General features: G+C 32.6%; 1 protein-coding gene and 1 long non-coding RNA gene across 2 annotated transcripts; both read left to right on the top strand.

The window, feature by feature from the left end:
- Positions 1-3,370: 3,370 nt before the first annotated feature.
- Positions 3,371-5,286, top strand: LOC122274601 (protein FAR1-RELATED SEQUENCE 5-like). The gene is made up of 6 exons (XM_043083627.1): positions 3,371-4,283; positions 4,329-4,436; positions 4,553-4,737; positions 4,841-4,930; positions 5,051-5,125; positions 5,203-5,286. Exons 1-6 carry the CDS (start codon positions 3,371-3,373, stop codon positions 5,284-5,286), a joined length of 1,455 nt encoding a protein of 484 aa, XP_042939561.1.
- Positions 5,287-8,650: 3,364 nt separating this feature from the next.
- Positions 8,651-9,955, top strand: LOC122319423. The gene is made up of 3 exons (XR_006245078.1): positions 8,651-8,882; positions 9,367-9,457; positions 9,708-9,955. It is a non-coding gene; the product is annotated as an uncharacterized LOC122319423 (long non-coding RNA).
- Positions 9,956-19,488: the final 9,533 nt, after the last annotated feature.

Below are 19,488 nucleotides of genomic sequence, written 5' to 3'. Positions count from 1 at the left end.
ACCATGTCACAGCCTGGCCTCCCTTTTCCACTGTTTATTTGTTTTTTTTAAATTTGAAACCTGGCTGTATCTTCTTTATAAAATACCATTCCCATAGCTACAGCTTGGACTAAATCTTAAAATTTGATCATTTTTTATGATAAAAATATTCATTAAATATTTCTATATTTTTTTATTTAAAAAAAAGTTTGAAATGGTCAAAATGCATAGTTGTTGGCGGAGGATTCGGTGCTACCGAAGCCCAGCCATGCTGGACTGGTAAAAACATTTTAAAAAGGAGTTGGTTACTGTACTGTTTAGCGATAAATATTGGGCGGTAGTCGATATTAAAAAATATATATATATTTTTATTTTATATTTTTTAGTATAATTAAATATTCTTAAAAAATAAAAAAATATATATAGTAATATATATAAAATTATTTTTAAGTAAATTCATTTTAAAAATAAATATAAAAACTTAAGGGGCAGCAGCTATATGCTACATCTTTTGTAGCTGAAAGTTATTGTTTTTGTCACTTTGTGGGTACGGTGATTTTCTCTAGGAGTAGGAAAAGAGTCCATGCTCATGCGGCTACCGCCTTCTTTGACCTCATTTTCTTTAAGATTTAAGGTCTTAATTAGGCCAATAGTTTTACTGACAGTCGTCAATTATAAGTGGGATATAGTCGGCTAACGTTGCGTCATGCTACGTCAAATATTTTTTTTAAAAAAAGGGTCAAAACGTAGAATGGGTTTCAGTTTTCATATTTCTCGCTCTATTTTTCTTATAGTCATTGGTGCGAGAGGTTCCCATCAAAGCAGCTCCAGCTCACGGCATTACTGCATGGGCTGTTCATTGGTGTGGGTGCAGAAACGGAGTGGGTCGAGCATTCATTGGTGTGGGTCAAGGCTATGAATCGGGTTGGGTCAGTGTGGTGGGTTCGGTTTGGATTAGTGCAATGGGCTTAGTTTGGGTTGGGTCAGTGTGGTGGGCTCAGTTTGGGTTGGGTCAGTGTGGTGGGCTCGGTTTGGGTCAGCGTCGTTGCCACGGTTTGGGCTAGGTTCGTGGGCCAAGATATCGGGTCATCCATCTCGTGGGTCAGGTCCGTGGGTGGGTCAGCTCCGTGGGTCATCTGCGTGGAGCATCTGCGTGAGTTTAATCCGTAAGCTCCCAAGTCATTCTTCAATCTGCAATAATAGTTACATTTGCTTAAATAAATAATGGTTATTGATAAACAATAAAGCATGTATTGATTTACTTAACAATATAAAAATTTTGCATTGCATTCAGTTAGATATGAAGAAATTTGTTGGCTAAAAATATTAATTTTGAGGTTAAATATTGTGGTTTAATTATTGTGGGTTAGGTATTGTTAAATATATGTTTCTAGTTGGATGAACAGAGGATGACATGTTTCTACTTGGTTTAGTAATCCCTACTACCTTGGTTGTTCATGAAGATGGCATGTTTCTATTGATTTACTTAACAATAAAAAAATTTTGGCTGAAAATATAGTTAAATATTTAGAAATATTTTGGCTGAAAATATTAATTTTCTAGTTCCATATTGTGGTTTAATTATTGTGGTTTAGTTGTTAAATATTGTGGTGGTTTTTTTTTTTTTATATATATATAAGTAGATGTAAAATTATTTTTTTGTTCCAAGAGCTGGCTATGAAATGTTTAGAAATATCAAAGAAAATATTGCCTCTCTTAAATGAGGCTGGATTTTTATTGATGTGCTATTATTTGGTGCACTTTAAAAATATAGTAATCTTGTATTCTATGCTTTTTAAAAGTATATAAACAAATCTCATGTAGTATTGTTTTATTATTTTATTTTTTTCATAGAAGAAGTAGCAAAGGAGATTAGTCATCACTTTCTCTCTTGGTCATTCATGATATAATTTTCCTAAAACCTTATCAAAGACTAACCTTGGATATTGAACAACTTTTATAGGGCATGGGAAAAGGGGAAGAACACCCATCTTCGCGTACACTATCTAGCTCAAATCCCCCCACTTCAGTATGTTATTTGAGCCTGTAAAACTTATTGGTATTATAGTTTAGCATCCTAATTATCATTATTATTTTTATGTTAGGACATTCTTAAAACTGGTTTAGTAAACTTTACAAATTACATGCACGGTTACTTTGGACCAATGCCTGAATGGTCACTAACGTTTTTGCCATATCAAGCTGGCAACCAAATTCCAAGCAATATTCAGGTGGTTTTTCAACTTGAATCGTTATGGATTTGTAGTTATTTAATAATTTTTATTTAAAGTAGTTTAACCGTTTTCTTTTTTTCTTTTAAGCAGAATGTTGGTTACCCATTTCAATATGGGATGGGACTTCCGAGGCCAATTATCAGTACAAGCTCCGCAACGAGTACAAGAGTTGGTGATCAAGATACACCCGATTGTATGGAAACTGAAGAGCCATGTAGTTCCGCTAAAGTTGATGAAGAGAATATCATGGATAGACCAAATGAATAGGAAACTGATGATGGCACTACCGGTACACCACAGGTAGGTCCATCATCAGATGGTGATAATATCATCAAGGAGCCCAAGTCGGGGATGGAGTTTAATTCATTTGATGATTTGTTGAGCTATTGCATTATGCTAAAAAGAACAGGTTTGGGGTGATCACCTAAAGGAGTGAGAGGTCAAAAGATCAATGTGTCAGATATGTTACCCTTAGGTGTGCACGGGGAGGAAAGGCCCAGAATAAGAGTTCCAATATAGCCAACCCTCGGCCAACAGGAAAGACGGACTGTAAGGCAAAGATTAATGCCTTAAGAGTCGAGGGGAAGATGCGGTTGACAACAGTCTATAATACACATAATCACAGACTAAGCCCAAAAAAGAGTCGCTTGTTTCGATGTAATAGAGATGTGAGTGAGAGCGTTAAAAGGGTCCTAGACACAAACGACGTAGTTGACATCCGACTGAATAAGAGTTATGGATCTCTTGTTGTAAGAGCAGGTGGGTTTGAGAACCTCCCATTTTTGGAGAAGGATTGTCGCAATTACATCCACAAAGCACGACATCTACGACTTGTTGCAGGGGGTGCTGGAGCACTTCAAGATTATTTTATGAGGATGCAGTTCAAAAATAACAGGTTTTTTGCATTGATAGATTTGAACGATGACGGTAGGTTGAAGAATATTTTCTGGGCAGATCCACGTAATCGGGCAGCCTACCAATATTTTGGTAATGTGGTGACATTTGACACCACATACCTGACAAATAGATATGGGATGCGCTTTGCACCATTTGTTGGTGTAAATCACCACGGGTAGTCGATTCTTTTGGGAGCTGGGTTGATTTCTAGTGAGGACACAGAGACTTTTACATGGTTATTCAAAACTTGGTTGCAATGTATGGAAGGTATAGCTCCAAAGGCCATTATTACTGATCAAGATAGAGCAATGAAAAATGTAATTGCTATTGTCTTTCCGAAAACACGACATAGATTTTGCCTATGGCATATACTGAAAAAAGTCCTTGAGAAGCTTGGGTTATATGCTGTGTACAAAAGTGGACTGAAAACTGGGTTAATAAAATGTGTGTACGACACACAATCTATTGAGGACTTTGAAAAGTGTTGGGCCGAGTTTATTAACACGTTTGAGTTACATGAGAATGCGTGGTTGAATAGTTTATATGCAGAGCGTGATCATTGGGTACCGGTTTTCCTAAAGGAGACCTTTTGGGCTGGAATGAGTACAACCCAGCGCAATAAGAGTATGAATGCCTTTTTTGATGGTTATGTCCATTCGAAGACAAACTTAAAAGAGTTTGTTGACCAGTTTGACAGTGCGTTTAAGAAGAAAATTGAAATTAAAAATCAGGCAGAATTCCAGTCTTTTAGTGTCACTATCCCTTGCGTATCTAGATCTCCAATAGAAAAGAAATTTCAAGAGTTATACACCAACGCTAAATTCAAGGAAGTTCAGCAACAAGTAATTGGTGTGCTTGATCTAGAGACATCTCTACTGACGTCAGATGGTGTTTTGAAGAGTTATTTGATAGAAGATGAAGTTCGTATTCAGGAGTTCACAAAAATGGTTACATATTTAGTGGAATTTAATGTGGATGATTGCAATGCAAAATGTTCATGTAGGTTATTTCAAATGAGGGGGATACTGTGTAGCCATATTTTGGCGATATTCAAATCTAACGGCATAAAATCATTACCAGACCAGTACATTTTAGACCGGTGGAGGAAGGACATCAAAAGCAGATACACAATAATCCGAAGCAGCTACGACGAAGGAGATCAGAGGCCAAATGGTAATAAATATTCTATTATTTTGAATATGTGTTATACGTTGATAGATTATGCGGTGGATTGTAATGAGCAATTTGAAGATGCAAAGAAGAGGATACATGAGATGACTGAATGTTATCGTCAGAACCAACGTCCCATATCTTTGACCGAATCAGGTTCGTTCGAAGGCGACGACCTGTTTAGTATATTTCCTCAATTAGTTCATTATAACTATGACTCCTGAAACTACAAATAATATCATTATATAATTTTGTATATATAATTTTGGAAGGTGGTTTGGAGACACTAGATAGAACTGACGTTGGTAGCTCACAACAAGTCAAGAGTCCAAATGTTGTCAGAGGGAAAGGAAAACTCTCATCTTTGAGGAGAGCATCCAGGATGGAAACAGAGATGCACAAGGTTAAAGCCAAACAAAGTAAAGCACAAGTGGGAGGAAAGCGCAAATATATTCATGTATTAACCAAAACCATCTAATACATTTATTCTAATGTTTATAAAGTTTCACACATCAAAATTAGTATTTAATGAGTATTTTTACTTTTTACTTTATTATTAGCGAGATGAAGGAGATACAACAGCAAAGGAGATGTGCAAGAATTTATTTGGCCCAGCAGAGACCGCCATCTTCAATGTTGGAAATGTTCAGGTATATTAGAAGATTAAATTTTTATTTTAGAAGAAATTAGGTGGAATTTATATGTTACGTAATTGGTGTGCACTAAAAGCAAATAATAATCTTAATGCTAACTTTTTTAATGCCCACTAGATTGTGGTAGACATCTCAGCTACTGACATTTGTGGTACCCAATTTCAACATACAGTATTTGGGAGTCAAGAAACAGTAAGGCTTGTTGCTAACATTCAAATAAAAATAGGATTCAACAATTTCTTATAATTTTTGTTTTTTCTTCATTACAGCTGCAATTTGGGTTGGATGGATTACAACCGGAGTGCATGGATGTGACACAACCAGATCGAACAATGAGGTTGTTCGATTTTTAAAAACATGAATTTTTTTGTTTAGAAGCTGTAATTCCTAGAGAAATTGTAGGGGATATGGTGTATTGAATGTTTTGGACAGATAACAGCTCGAGTATGAATGTTTTGCAAGTCTATGATTAGTTTCCATGTCAATGAGAATTGTTGTGAGGGGTTGTAATCATTAGATTTGAAATTTTGTGAGTATTCATGAAACCTGTGAAACTTCTAGGTTGAAATCGTAAAGCACAATATTGAGACTCTATTAATGGGACTTAGCTGGGGTTATGAAATGAAGAGAAATTGCAAACTACAATTTGGGAAATAAACAGGCCGAATGAAACCTTGGGTGAAGCGTGGGTCTGAGCTAACTTTCTCATGTTGTCATTGAGTTTATATGGGGTGCTCACAAAGTTCACTGCATCCTTGTGTTGGTATGTGGTTGCCTTAATGGTTTATAGCATTATACCAGCACAGGAGTATATTGGTTTATCATCTGAGTGTATATGGATAAAAGAGATTGCATGACTTTAGCTAGCAGGAGTTATCCCTTATTTAAGCAACACGGACAATATATTACAGAAGCAGAAATAAGCGTGATGCGTTGGTTCCTGTAATCCAAAATCAATTTGAATATATTAGGTGGAATCCAATTCGTGTCTATATAAGAAATTCCTGTAATCCAAATCACCATATTGCTCAATGCAAAGTTCAGACGGGCTCAACCCTTCAACTCAAAATTCATAACAATAAAATAATTACTCGAAAAAATAGCTTCTATTTCAGAGTACATCCACCATCAAACACACAAAATGAAACTCATTTATGAGTCTCAAACATAGAATTCCAACCCTATAGTACATAATCCATCAAGACAGAACACTTGAAATAACAAGGATCAATCTCATTACAAACATTATTTCCCAGTTCAAATTAACTTAAAATATATACACAAAATAAAGTTATACACCAGGATGAAATCACTTAGACAGCAGAAAGTAACATGAGACAACAATGGCAATAGCCCAATACAGATTGAGCAGTGTGCATTTCCACCTGTTTTGAGCATCTTGCTTCCGAACCTCCTCGAGTATATTAATCAACATCTTCTCCATCGCATCGGCTCACTTTCAGAACTCAATTTTATCCATTTTCAGCTCTTCCTCCTTCCTTAATAGATATTGCTTTATATCTTGAATTTCTTGCTCTACATCCAAAGCACCATCCGCCCACTTGAAGAACTTGCAATATGGTAAACCCTATTCATTAATTACATTGAAAAAAATGTTAGATGTACTTACATCAAAACAAGTGACTATAATTACTAGACATTTAAATGTTTTACCTCATTGTTGTACTCTGAACAACCTAAGAAGGGTCGTCCTGGATTTCTGAGAGTATTTGAGTATCTCAGTGTTGCCTCAACCTCACAGAAGCAGGAAGGTTGACTCAAAGTACGTTTACCAATGGATGAGGAAGACGAAGGTGATGACAACATAATTTTCCTGAACCAGAACAAATAAACATTTAAACATATTCAAATCGATCAAAGTAAGCTATAAACAGAACAAATAAAGTTATGAACCAAGTAATGAGATAGAAATTGCAAATAATATCACTTCAATCTCATTTAAACATATTAAAATCCATCCAAGTAAGCTTATAAACAGAACAAATAAAGTCATGAAATCAAGAGAATATCATGCAAATTAGTATCACTTCAATCTCATTTAAATATATTCATATCTATCCAAGTAAGCTTATAAATAGAACAAATAAAGTTATGAACCAAAGAGAATTTCATGCAAATAATATCACCATTCAAACTCAGAGTAAGGGATCAAAGGGTTAGGGTTTTTCATATACACACCGTTTCATTACTAAGGGAGGCGTCGGTTTGTTTTCCAGTCGGTTCCTTTTCCAATCACTTTAATGAAATGAACTGTTTCATTAATGCTGCCACGTAGGACCCCGACTGCGCCGCCGCTCCCCAAAGCGACTGTAAACAATATTTTCCTAATTAGGCAGTTACAGATCAGATAAAATACTTTATTAGAATAAAGTTATTGTACTACACCAAAGTGACCGTTTTATTTTACTGTTCCTAAAAAGAAGAAGTTTTTGACACTTAATAATTTAGATAGTAATTTTTAATGTATTAGTATATTTTTAATATTTTAAAAATATTTAAATATATTAAAAAATGTGAAAAGAGAAAGAACTAAAAAATAGAAACTTCAAAATGACGCAGCGGTCAAATTGAGTGGTGTTACTCAAGTAGCAGAGTAGCACCGCTCCTTTTATTAACAGTTGAATAAAATGCTATTATAATATAATTTTTTAATATTAATTTTATTTTATAATTTAAAATTTTTGAATTATTTATTATATTTTATGTGAGAATTTAAAAAAATTATAATAATTATATAAAATGAGATGAGATAGTTTGGTCAACCTTAAATATAGGTTTGCAATTGTCATCCCTATATATCATACTTTTTTATTTATTTATTTTTAATTTTATTTTTCTTAAATTATTTGAGTTATTCTACTCATCATCTATACACAACATATTTAATAAAAAAAAATAAAATAAAAAATTGGTATTATTTTCAAAACCCCAACAGTCTTAACACCCGTCATCGTTGACCTAAATCCCATAAAAGAATTCAAGGAACATTTGGATACAAATTTTTTTTTAACACATCTCATTTCATATCATTACAATATTCTTAAATTTTTATATAAAATATAATAAATATTATTAATATTAAAAAATAATATTATAATAATATTTTATATAACTTTCATCTCATTTAAAGTAATCACTATCCAAATCTTCCCTCGTATTTTTTTTATCAGAACAAATCTATTCTACTGTTCACCGTGTCATTATACATGAGTGGCATTTTGTACATGTACTAAGTTGGTTTCTATTAAATATATTACTGATCATTAAATTAAATATATATATATATATATATACGGAGACTCTGAATTGGAAGTATTGATTTGGATATTATTTGGAAGAATTCAGTAGGCATTAGAATGAAAAGTTAGAACTGAAAGTTTAAGTTCCGATGCAATTGCTTTTTGGGTTCTAAGTTTGAATGTTTCTGTAAGTGGCATTAAAAATTTTTGATAAGAATATGCTGATTTTTGCTTTAATAGGTTGTTTCTATTATTAAAATGTGTTCAATGATTTAAGGTTTTATTTCATAAGTTATCAATCTAAAGTCAACTAAGCAGCCACATTTTTTCCCCATATGTTACCGAAACAGATTTCACATATGCCTTTTTTATTCTTCTAACCAGGTGCTATATGCAAGGGTTATATGTGCCTTGCACATAGCACCTTCACTAGTATATATATAATACTAACAAAAGATCATGTGAGACACTGATGTTTGGGGTGGTTGTGGGTTTGCGTGTGCATGATACCAACTCCTTTTAATTTGATATAAAACCCGGCCAGAAGATAGCTGAGGTTTCTCACAGTTTCATTGTCCATTTGTTTGATCTCAGCTTTGTGCTTCAGAGTAAAAGGTTTAGTGTTTGTTTGTGTTAAGCAGTGATGAACGACCCTAGGTACCCATATGCTTACCCTGCCCAAGGCCAAGGTATGCCAGCTTCCTTTTCTTCTTTCTTTCTTTCTTTCTTTTTTTTTTTTTTTCTCTCCTAATTTCTGATCATCTTCCTGTTTTCAACAAGTTTCTTACCTACTTCTTTTGTCTCTCTTTATAATTTTCTGCTATATCACCTGCATTTTCGGATTAAAGCCTTTCATTTTTCTTGTCCAGTCACGGGTTGAAGTACTAACTAAAAACTAGATTTTAAAAAAGGGTTAAACTTTCCTTTTGTTTGAGTGGGAAAGTTCTGAAATATAAATTTCTGTGATTACAACATGAGTTAATAGATATGCTTGTCATTTCACTTAATTAATTAGTCTCATATTTGGTTTTAATTTTGAAGAATTCTGCATTAATATTGGTGGTCATAAAAATTTTCTTGGCCTAGCTCTGAGAATATGATGATATCAATGAATTTTTGTAAATCAATTTGTTTACATTTTTTGTCAACTTTGGTTGAGGGTAATCTTTCCAGGTTATTATCAAGGACCCCCAGTGATGGCACCTCCACAATATGCTGCTGCACCTGCACCCAGGAGATCAGAAGCAGGTTTCATTGAGGGATGGTAAATTGATTAATGTCTCACCATCGATCATCATGCATGTGTCTGCAATAGACTGCCATAGCTCTCTCGATCTCTAACAAAATAAAAATTATTAAAAAAAGAAAGAATAAAGAGTGTAATTTCACATAATCATCTCAATATATATATAGTTCCTGAAGGTGCTTTATTTTGTCTTCAATCTTTAAAATTAAAAAAAAAAAAAAAAAAAAAAAAAAAAAAAAAAATGATTTTTTTGGGTGTTTTCTTGCAGTTTAGCGGCTCTCTGTTGCTGCTGCCTGATTGACGAGTGTTGCTGCGACCCATCCATCTTATGTGTCTGCTGATCATCATCATCGGCCTGTAATTGCATGCACGTACGAATATTTCCCGCTTGTAAATAGTATCATGCTCGAAATTGTTCTCGTCTGGTGATCAGTGAAATTCATGCGTTCGTACATGTAGACTTTGTTTTAGATTTGCAGTTTCTATGTCTATCGATCTTTGTGTTGTAGTTGCTAAGAGACTATATATTCATCAATTTCTCTTTTATATATATATATATATGTATATGTATATGTATGCCAGCTTTATTCATTAGGCGACTAAGAATCTTTTCAAAAGAAAAAAAAAAAAAAATCAACTAAATTAACAAATTAATTAACTCAGCGAAACAACATGATCAAAAGTATCAATAAAAAATATATATTATGTTATTATTATTTTAAAAGTATTCTATATAATAATTATTTCACGTATTCTTCTAATATAAATACACTTATATTGCAGTAGTTATTATTTTTTTTCCTATTTTTCTTATTTTATTTTACTTAAAAGAGGGGGGGGGGGGGGGGGGGGAAGAATTGGATTGGCTCAATTATCTAATTGATCAAAAAGAAAAGCATTTATTGGTGGGGGTAGTTCGTGATATTGTTGAACATTCATACAAGCATATTTAATAAATTTCTATTTCTGTTCAAATTAAAACTTTCAATTTCGAGAGAGAATCGAAGAGACTCATCCAACCATTTCACAAAGTCTCGATCGTATTAAAACCAATCAATATATTATATATATATATATATGAGATTTGACATTTCATGACGTCTTTACACACTCATAAATATATATATATATATATACACATATATATATAACATATATAAAATAATAGTCATTATTATTATTATTATTATTGGAGGTGAAACTTATAATTGTAGGCTAATATTTTATTCAAATTAGAAATGGGATCGACGAGTTACGGACAGTAGGCACATAGCTCGAGAGAACGATGAATGGATAAGCCAATGACTTGAAAAATAATAATAATAATAATAAAGGGATAAAACGACAAGGACGACGAAAGAGAAGATGAGGATGATTACGTCGTGTCATCGGTATTCCTCATAACTTTTATTATATAAATATAAATAACATCAGTGGCACCTAAAGTATCTTTACTTAAGGCATGAGCTGCCTTATTACAGTTTCTCCCTATGTGGTTCAAGCACCATTGATCAAAAGAAGTTAAGAGTCTCGATGATTTCTAATTTGAACATACGAAAACAAGTATCATATACTTCTTGTTTATGGATTTTTTTAATAACTTGAAAAGCATCACCTTCAATTATGACATTCTTTAGTCTAAAATCCTTATAGAATATGACAGCTCGAAGTGTTGCAAGAGCCTCTATTAAAAGTGGATCATGATATAGATCTCTATCCATCCTTAAAGCAGTTGTCAACGTTGTGCTTCGCGCACTTTTGGGTAGGGCTCTTAGTAACTCGGGTATTTAGTCTTAAGCCTATAAACTTTTGGATAGGGCTCTTAGTAATTTGGGTATTCGGTCTTAAGCCTATAAACACGAAAAAAAAATAAAAAAATAAAAATAAAAAACATCGCGAGACAAAGGTCATGGTGGTGGCCAGGAAGTCTTCAACGCCAAAATCAGTATCATATTATTATTTAGTGCAAATAAATAAGGAGTTTAAAGTGACTTCTTTGTATATGGAGATTGTCTTATATACTTGATTTTTCGGAGTTAACTGCTCATACCCTATGTTAGAACTACATGTCACCTCAACTGACTCCTAAGTTAGGTCCCATAAATGCAGCTTGACCTCTTAAGGTGGCCCAATAAATGCAGTGTGGCTTCATGTCCCCTCTACTCAGTTGCAAGCGCACTCCATCAATTTCCTCATCACTTGTTGTGAGGAGATCAAGGTTTCTTTGTGTTTACTACCTAGCTGCCTGCCTGTACAGTCTTTCTAAGGCTAGGCACTATAGGAGAAGGTCAGGGTGACATGTCACTTGCTTCCCTGTCTTTGTGGCTTGTGGACTGTTTGGCCATCCTGGGCTCCCCAAATCTAAGCTTACACTCTGGGCCCTAGGCCCAGGAGAAAATTCCCTTACAGTGGCAATTACAAAACCTTCCCAATCTCCAATGATTTCTCCAATAACAGCCTTACAATGAGTTTTATCCATTACGGCATCCCAATTAAGCTTATATACACATTAAGGAGGAGACTACCAGTTAAGATTAGATTTATGTTGAACTACTAATGGGTTGTCATCACTGCTATTAACCTATTGGAACAATGGAACTCTTGAAACAGAAGCACAAACTGGTGCATTAGCATGTTTGGACTAGTAAAAATACTTTTGAATACAAAATCATTTCTTTTAGCCCATATCTTCCAGGAAATAACTGAGAATTCTTCCACTACTTTTTTTCTAGCAAATCAAACATTTTCTCCATAATATCCTTGAAATCTTGCCTTTGAGACTTGAGTTTTTGAATTCTGATTGAGCACTGCCCCCACACATCTCTGGCTAAAATACACTCCCAAAAACTATGCTCGGCTGTCTCAAGTTCTTGCCCACAAATAGGATAACTTCAACTATCTACCACCCTCCTCCTAAAAAAATTAAATTTTGTGGGAAGTACATCTAGGCAAACTCTCCACAGAAAAGTCTTGCAAGCATTAGGGATATTCAGATGCCAAAATTTTGTCCAAGTATCATTCATTGTCTGCACGCCAAATTGTTGACCTTGTTTTTGCTCTTGCATAGCTACTCTTAGGTGATAAGCACTCTTCACAGAAAATAGACTATTGTTAGTATGCCTTCATACAAGCTTGTCAGGTCTACTGCATGGACTAATCGGGATGGTTTTGATCAACTCAGCTTCTTCTTCGAAGAAAATAACATTAAATAAGGATAGATTCCACTGATTAGTAGATTTATCAATGAGTTTTGATACCTTAGTATTAAACCCAACATTTCAAGTTTCATGTAATGCAAGCATGAAATTTGAACTAGTCTCAAGTTCAAATTGTCTATACAATAGAGTCATAAACGAGCCAAGAACATTAACGAGCCAAGCATGAGTAAGAAAATGAACAAGCTTACAACTAAAGCTCCTAAAATAATTTTGTACATCTCTTGAAAATTTTGAAATTAGGATTAAGGCCCAAAGTTAATATTTTCTCATAAAATATTAAATTGCATTTTCCATATGTGCATGCCATTTTTTGAAAATTAAATTTGAAATTTTTTAAAGATGATTGATGTCATCCTTTACATATGTATGTCATTATTAAAAGTTTAAATTTTAAAAATTTAAAAGATAATTGATTCTAATATTTCACATGTGCATATTTTATTTGAATATTTTAAAAAGTAATTGATGCTCTTTTTTACATATACAAAATATAAATGATTTTATTTAAAAATTTTGAAAATTAAACAATGCTCCTTTTGTCATATGTGAAAAGTAAAAAGATTATATTTGAATATTTTGAAATGTGAATAATGTTGTATTTGACATGTGAATCTTTTCAAATTTGAATATAAAGTTTCATATACTTATAAATAGCTCAATTGAGATTTTCAAATTGATAATAACAAGAGCATACAATATTCATTCAAAACTTTCAATATCTTTTCTTTAAGGATTGGGCATTAACTCTTATTTATTTTGAGATATATATATATATATATATATATTACGTTGTATTGTTTTTGTTTCACTCATTAAGGAGTATTCTCTGATAACCTTTTCACTATCAGTTCTTGTATCAGTAAAAGGGTGTGTATAACCCTTATGAGTGTAGAAGATGTTCTACATAAGAAATAGTAGAAGCACCCGGTGTAAGATAATTGCAAGTATAAAGGGTGTTCTACACAGATTCTTTATAGCAATATTGCTAAAAGGTGTAACAGGTTTCTATTTTTACCACAGTGTTGTCCGTAGGTGTAACAGGTTCTTATCTCTACTTAAAATATGTTGAATAGTGAATTTGAAAATCCTCAAGGGGTAGCTTAAAGTAAAGAAGTAAGCAGTGGGGTTGAATATCGTTAACATACTGAGTTTGCTTCTCTCTTACCCTTACTCTTTATATTTATTACTACTTCATATTTTGTTATCATTTTATATTGTGTATTTGATATATAATTACTAATTTTTAAATGCAACATAATTCACCCCTCCTCTTGTATTAATCATCTAAGCAACACTTAGTGTTTGCCTGGAGGAATATGATGGAGCTTTGAGACTTGAAGTTAGCAAGTTGGGGGATCCACTTATCACCCCAAATGCTTACTTGTTCCCTATTTTCAATTCTCTTAAAAAGTCATTCTTCCAAAAGAGATCTTGTAGCCAACAAGTTTTGTCATACATAAGAAGGATTGCTGCCAAGTTTTGCTTGAGAAAAAGAAGCATTTGGAAAATATTTAAGTTCGGTTTGGTAACATAAAATTTTTATCTTAAACTTCAAATTCTCATATCTTCATTACAAATTGTCTAAATTCTCATACAAAATATAATAAATAATTTAACTTTTTCTTAATTGTTTCAAATCTCAAAATAATAATATTATTAAAATATAATATTTTAATATTTCATCTTAAAACTCAATGTTGCCTAGATGACTAACACAAGAGGGGGTGAATTGAGTTGTATTTAAAAAAATAACAATTATAAATCAAATATACAATATAAAATATAAACAAAATACGAAACAACAATAAATATAAAGAGTAAGGGTAAGAGAGAAACAAATTCAGTATGTTAATGAGGTTTGGCTTTACTGCCTACGTCCTCACATCAAGCTACCCCTTGAAGATCCCAAAATTCACTATTCAACCTCCTTCAGGTGGAGATAGAAACCTATTACACCTTTGAACAACACCGCTACAAAGAATCCGTGTAGAACACCATCTACACTTGCAATCACTTTACACGTGGTGATTCAACTATTCCTTGTGTAGAACACTTTCTACACGCACAAGGGTTATACACATCATTTTACTGATACAAGAGCTGATAGTGGGTAGGTTATCAGAAAACAATCATCAATGAGTTAAATAAGAACAATAGAACACAAACTATATCTCTCTTAAAATGAATAAGGATTAAGGCTCAATACTTAGAGAAGAGAGAATGAAATGTTTGAATGAATGTTATATGCTTTTGGTGTTGTGAATGTGAAGCTCTCAAATGATTTATTTATAGGCATATAAGACTTCATATTCAAATTTAAAAAGATTGACATGTCAAAGACAACATCATTCACTTTTCAAAAATTTCAAACATAATATTTTTACTTTTTGCATATGACAAAAGAAGCACACTTTACTTTTCAAAAATTTCAAATGTAATCTTTTTACCTTTTGCATATGACAAAAGGAACACACTTTACTTTTCAAATTTTTCAAATAAAATCATCTACGTTTTGCATAAGTCAAAAAGAGTATCAATCACTTTTGAAAATATCAAATAAAGCATGCACATGTGAAAGATGACAATCAATCATCTTTAATATTTTCAAAGTTAAAACCTTTTAATCATGTCATGTACATGTGAAAGATGACAATCAATCATCTTTCAAAATTTTCAAATTTAATTTTCAAAATATTCATGCACATATGGAAAATTTATTTTAATGTTTTATAATAAAATATTAATTTTGAGCCTTAATCCTAATTTCAAATTTTTAAGAGATTTACAACATTATTCTATGACTTTAATGTGAACTTGTTCCCTTCTTGCTCATACTTGGTTTCTTGATGTGCTTGACTCTATTATGTAGACAACTTAAGCCTGAAACTCTTTTATTCTTTGAGTTCATTTATTATCATCAAAATCCATGTGTAGATTTATAATTACACGAAACTTGAAACATTGCCTTCAACACTCAAAATTTTCATCTCACCTACCAAACCGAACCTTAGTTTTGAGGATCTGTGCTACCAATGAATCAAGATTTTGAGAGATCCTCCGGCATTGTTTTCCCAACATAGTAATATTGAAATTTTCAAAATCTCTGAGGCCAAGTACACCTAATCTCTTTGCTTTTCTCATCTGATCCCACTTAACCCAATGGATTTTGATCCCATTAGCCTCTTGACCCCACCAATAATTCTTCACAACTTTGTTAAACTTCATGAACCAGCTTCTTTGGTAGTTTGAATAATCCCATGCAGTAAGTTGGTATTGCTTGGATAATTTATTTCGGTGAGACCTCCTTACCTGCGTGAGAAAGAAATTTTGTTTTCTAGTTGCTCAATCTTGATCTCAGTTTGTCAAGGATGTCTCTAAAGGAGCTAGATCTAGATCTTCCTATAATGGTTAGCAGATCCAAATACTTTTCATAAGATCAAGTAGCTTTAATTCCTGCAGCTCTAGTAATCAGTTTCTTCGACTCACTAATGTTGAAATAAATGGAAGTCTTCTCCTTGTTTGACCTTTGACCCAAGGCTTTCTCATAAACATCTAGAAGGTTGACCATCCTACTCCATTCAAGGGAATTTGCTTTGCTTGCTTTGCAAAACAATAGGCTATCATCTATAAAAAAAAAACAAATGATTTATAGAGACATGACTCCTGGCCAGAGGAAGACCAATAATCATACCATCCACTTCTACCTTGTTTAACAAACAACTCATGGCCTCAGAGCATAGTATACATAGGTAGGTTGAAATGAGATCACCTTGCCTAATTCCTCTAAAAGGAGAAAAACTTTCTTGTGGGGATCCATTTATGAAAAGAGAATAACTCACAGTGAATACACAATGCATAATAAGATCAACCTATTTATGTGCAAACCCCATCCTTTCCATAACTACCTGTAGAAATCTCCATTTAATCTTGTCGTAGGCTTTACTCATGTTTAGTTTTAAAGACATAAAACCTTTTTTACCCTTCATTCTACATTTCATTGTATGTAAAGATTAGAAAGCCACAATTACATTGTCTGTAATAAGCTTACTAGGGATAGATGTACTCTAGGTGCGATTAAGTCAGAAAGGACATATTTCAACCTGTTGGCTAGGACTTTTGTAATGATTTTGTAGAGGACATTATAGAGACTAATTGGTCTAAAATTTGAAATTTTGGAGGGATTTTCCTTTTTTGGTATAAGGGCAATGCAAGTATCATTTAGGCCCTTTGTCCACCTTCCATGATTAAGAGCCTCCAATACAATAGCACATATTCCACATCCCACAATGCCCCAATGTTGTTGATAAAATGTAGCAAGAAAGCCATTGGGTCCAAGGGAGCCTAGAAAGTTCATTGAGAAAATAGCTTCCTTAACTTCCATAACAAAGAAGACTTGGGTAAAACTAATATTCATATTCTCAATCACTAAATTGCACAAAGAGATTAGACACATCTCAATACCTTCAAGGTTAGAAGTAGTAAACAAATCCTTGAAAAACTCTTGAAAGGTTTTGCTAATATGTTCAGTGTCAGAAGCAGTGTTTCCATAACTGTCAGTAATCTTATTAATAGTATTAGTCTTCTTCTTTGGTCTAGCACACTTATGAAAATATTTAGTATTCCTGTCCCCATCCTTTGGCCATGCTTGCTTTATCCTTTACTTCCACTTGATGTGATCCTCTTCTAGCATTGCACTCACCTCATACTGCAACTGTTTGATCTTTGTATTAAAACTTCCATCATTTGAGTCTTGCAAATTTTTTATCATCTCAATCTTAGAATTGATAAGATTAGACTAACCTTTATAGGATTTTTTGCTCCAATTTTTCAGTCTCATTTGACATCTTTCCAGACTTGCAGTGACACCTAATAACAAGTTTGGGGAACCCATCAGACCTGTCATGCTTCTTGAATAGTTACATTACAACCTTCCTTCTTTGCCTAACTTGCTTCATATCTGAAAAGTCTCTCTCTATTGATATAAATGTTTGATGCATACAAAGAGATAAGTATTGGTTTGTGATATGAACAATTGGTAGCTATAGTACTAGTAGAGTATTGTCCATAAGAGCTAAGCCACTTACTGTTACCAAAAACTCGGTCTAGTCTTTCTTTTGTGAAGCTCTCACCCTCCTTGTTGTTACTCCATGTATATTTATAACCTCTGTATCCCAGATCACTCAATCCACACTCCTCAAGAGCTAGCCTAAAGTCTTCCATCTGACCATAAGTTCTGTTAACAGCACCATATTTTTCACTTTGAAGAAGGATTTCATTAAAATCTCCCGTGAGTCCATGACCATATATATATATATGTATATATACTACCGACATACTGTGTTAATCTGATAATCTCAAGATATCTGTTCACATGACCATATATACTATTGAAATTTAATTTTTGCAAGACTCATACCAAATATTGAAAAGGTGAGCACTGAAATAAAAAAGGATTGCATGATCAAAAAATATAGAAAACATTTTTCTATAAATTTTAAATAGATAAATTTCGAAGACAGTCACTTTGTAAAAAGTAAACTTCATTTCGATAAAATGTAAAAAAATCTGTTTTTTTTTTTTAAATGAGACTCATTTTTTTACAAATAACTTGTGTGGATTTATCTATTTAAAATTTGTATCTAGTATTACTCAATAACAAAATAGAAAAGCTTGCAAACTTGTGACACTGAACAGGTCCCATGTGAAAAATGAGTTTAATATTAATACTCGGAATCAGGAAATAAGTTATAAATCATAGCAATTGAAAGATTAAAAAGAAAAAAAAAACACAAAGTAATAAAAATAGAATTCAAGAAATTGTGAGAAAATAGAAAATATGGCCCATGTGGAAACTAGAAGAAGAACTAATGCAAGGATACACATGTTTAGAAATAATCTCATTCCAAAATTCTCAATCTCATCTCATTTCATCTCATCTTCTTTTCAAACATAATTTAAATACAAAATTTTTAAACTAATTATTAAAACTTTTCTAATTTTTAAATAAAAAATAATTCAACTTTTTTAAATCTCTAAACAAAAATAATATTATAAAATTATATTCTAACAATATTTTTATTTTATAATATTTTTTCTTCCATTTTTTCAAAATTCCTATTATTCATAAATTATCCTACTATTCATAAAATTATGATACCATCTAACTCTCCATACCATCCGTGTGATTTTAGCCTTTACTAGAAAACGAAAAAGTGCGAAAAATAAAGTATCGGCACGCATAAATCATAATCATATGGCTCTTTAACTCCCGCATGGTGTATTATTATACTTTTTCGTCCATAAGGATGAAAAATCGCACCACATATATAAATGGATAAGTCCAATTCATTTGTCTTTACTCTTCTGATTTTTTTACCTCCGTCAACAATAGTTAGATGCATAAATTCAATGCTAGATATAATATGCAAGTGCCATATAATTTTTATTTTAAAAAAAAATGTCTTTTATTAAATATTAAATTTATATATTTTTTTTATATTTAATTATATTTTTTTAAAAAATTAAACGATATTCATGCGCTCATAAATATGATCTGTCTAATAAAAGAGCTTGTGAGATCAAATTTTTCTGTTGGAGATTTAGGTTCTGTCAACTGATAAAATTTATTTATGTTCATAATCTGTGACAGTTGATTCTTCTAAGTGAAGTTACGGTACTGATTTGATTTTAAATTATCTGAATTAATACGTAAAAAGTAGTACTATTTTGCGGTCACAGTTAGTTTTTCGAAGTAATGTCACGCTATGGGGTCTTTAAGTTTAAGAGCATCCTCATTCTCCATCCCTCCCATTTCTCTATTATTTATTGAAA

The sequence above is a fragment of the Carya illinoinensis genome, chromosome 8 (assembly GCF_018687715.1).
Source record: "Carya illinoinensis cultivar Pawnee chromosome 8, C.illinoinensisPawnee_v1, whole genome shotgun sequence".
NCBI classification, from domain to species: domain Eukaryota; kingdom Viridiplantae; phylum Streptophyta; class Magnoliopsida; order Fagales; family Juglandaceae; genus Carya; species Carya illinoinensis.
This window is presented reverse-complemented; position numbering and strand designations above follow the sequence as displayed.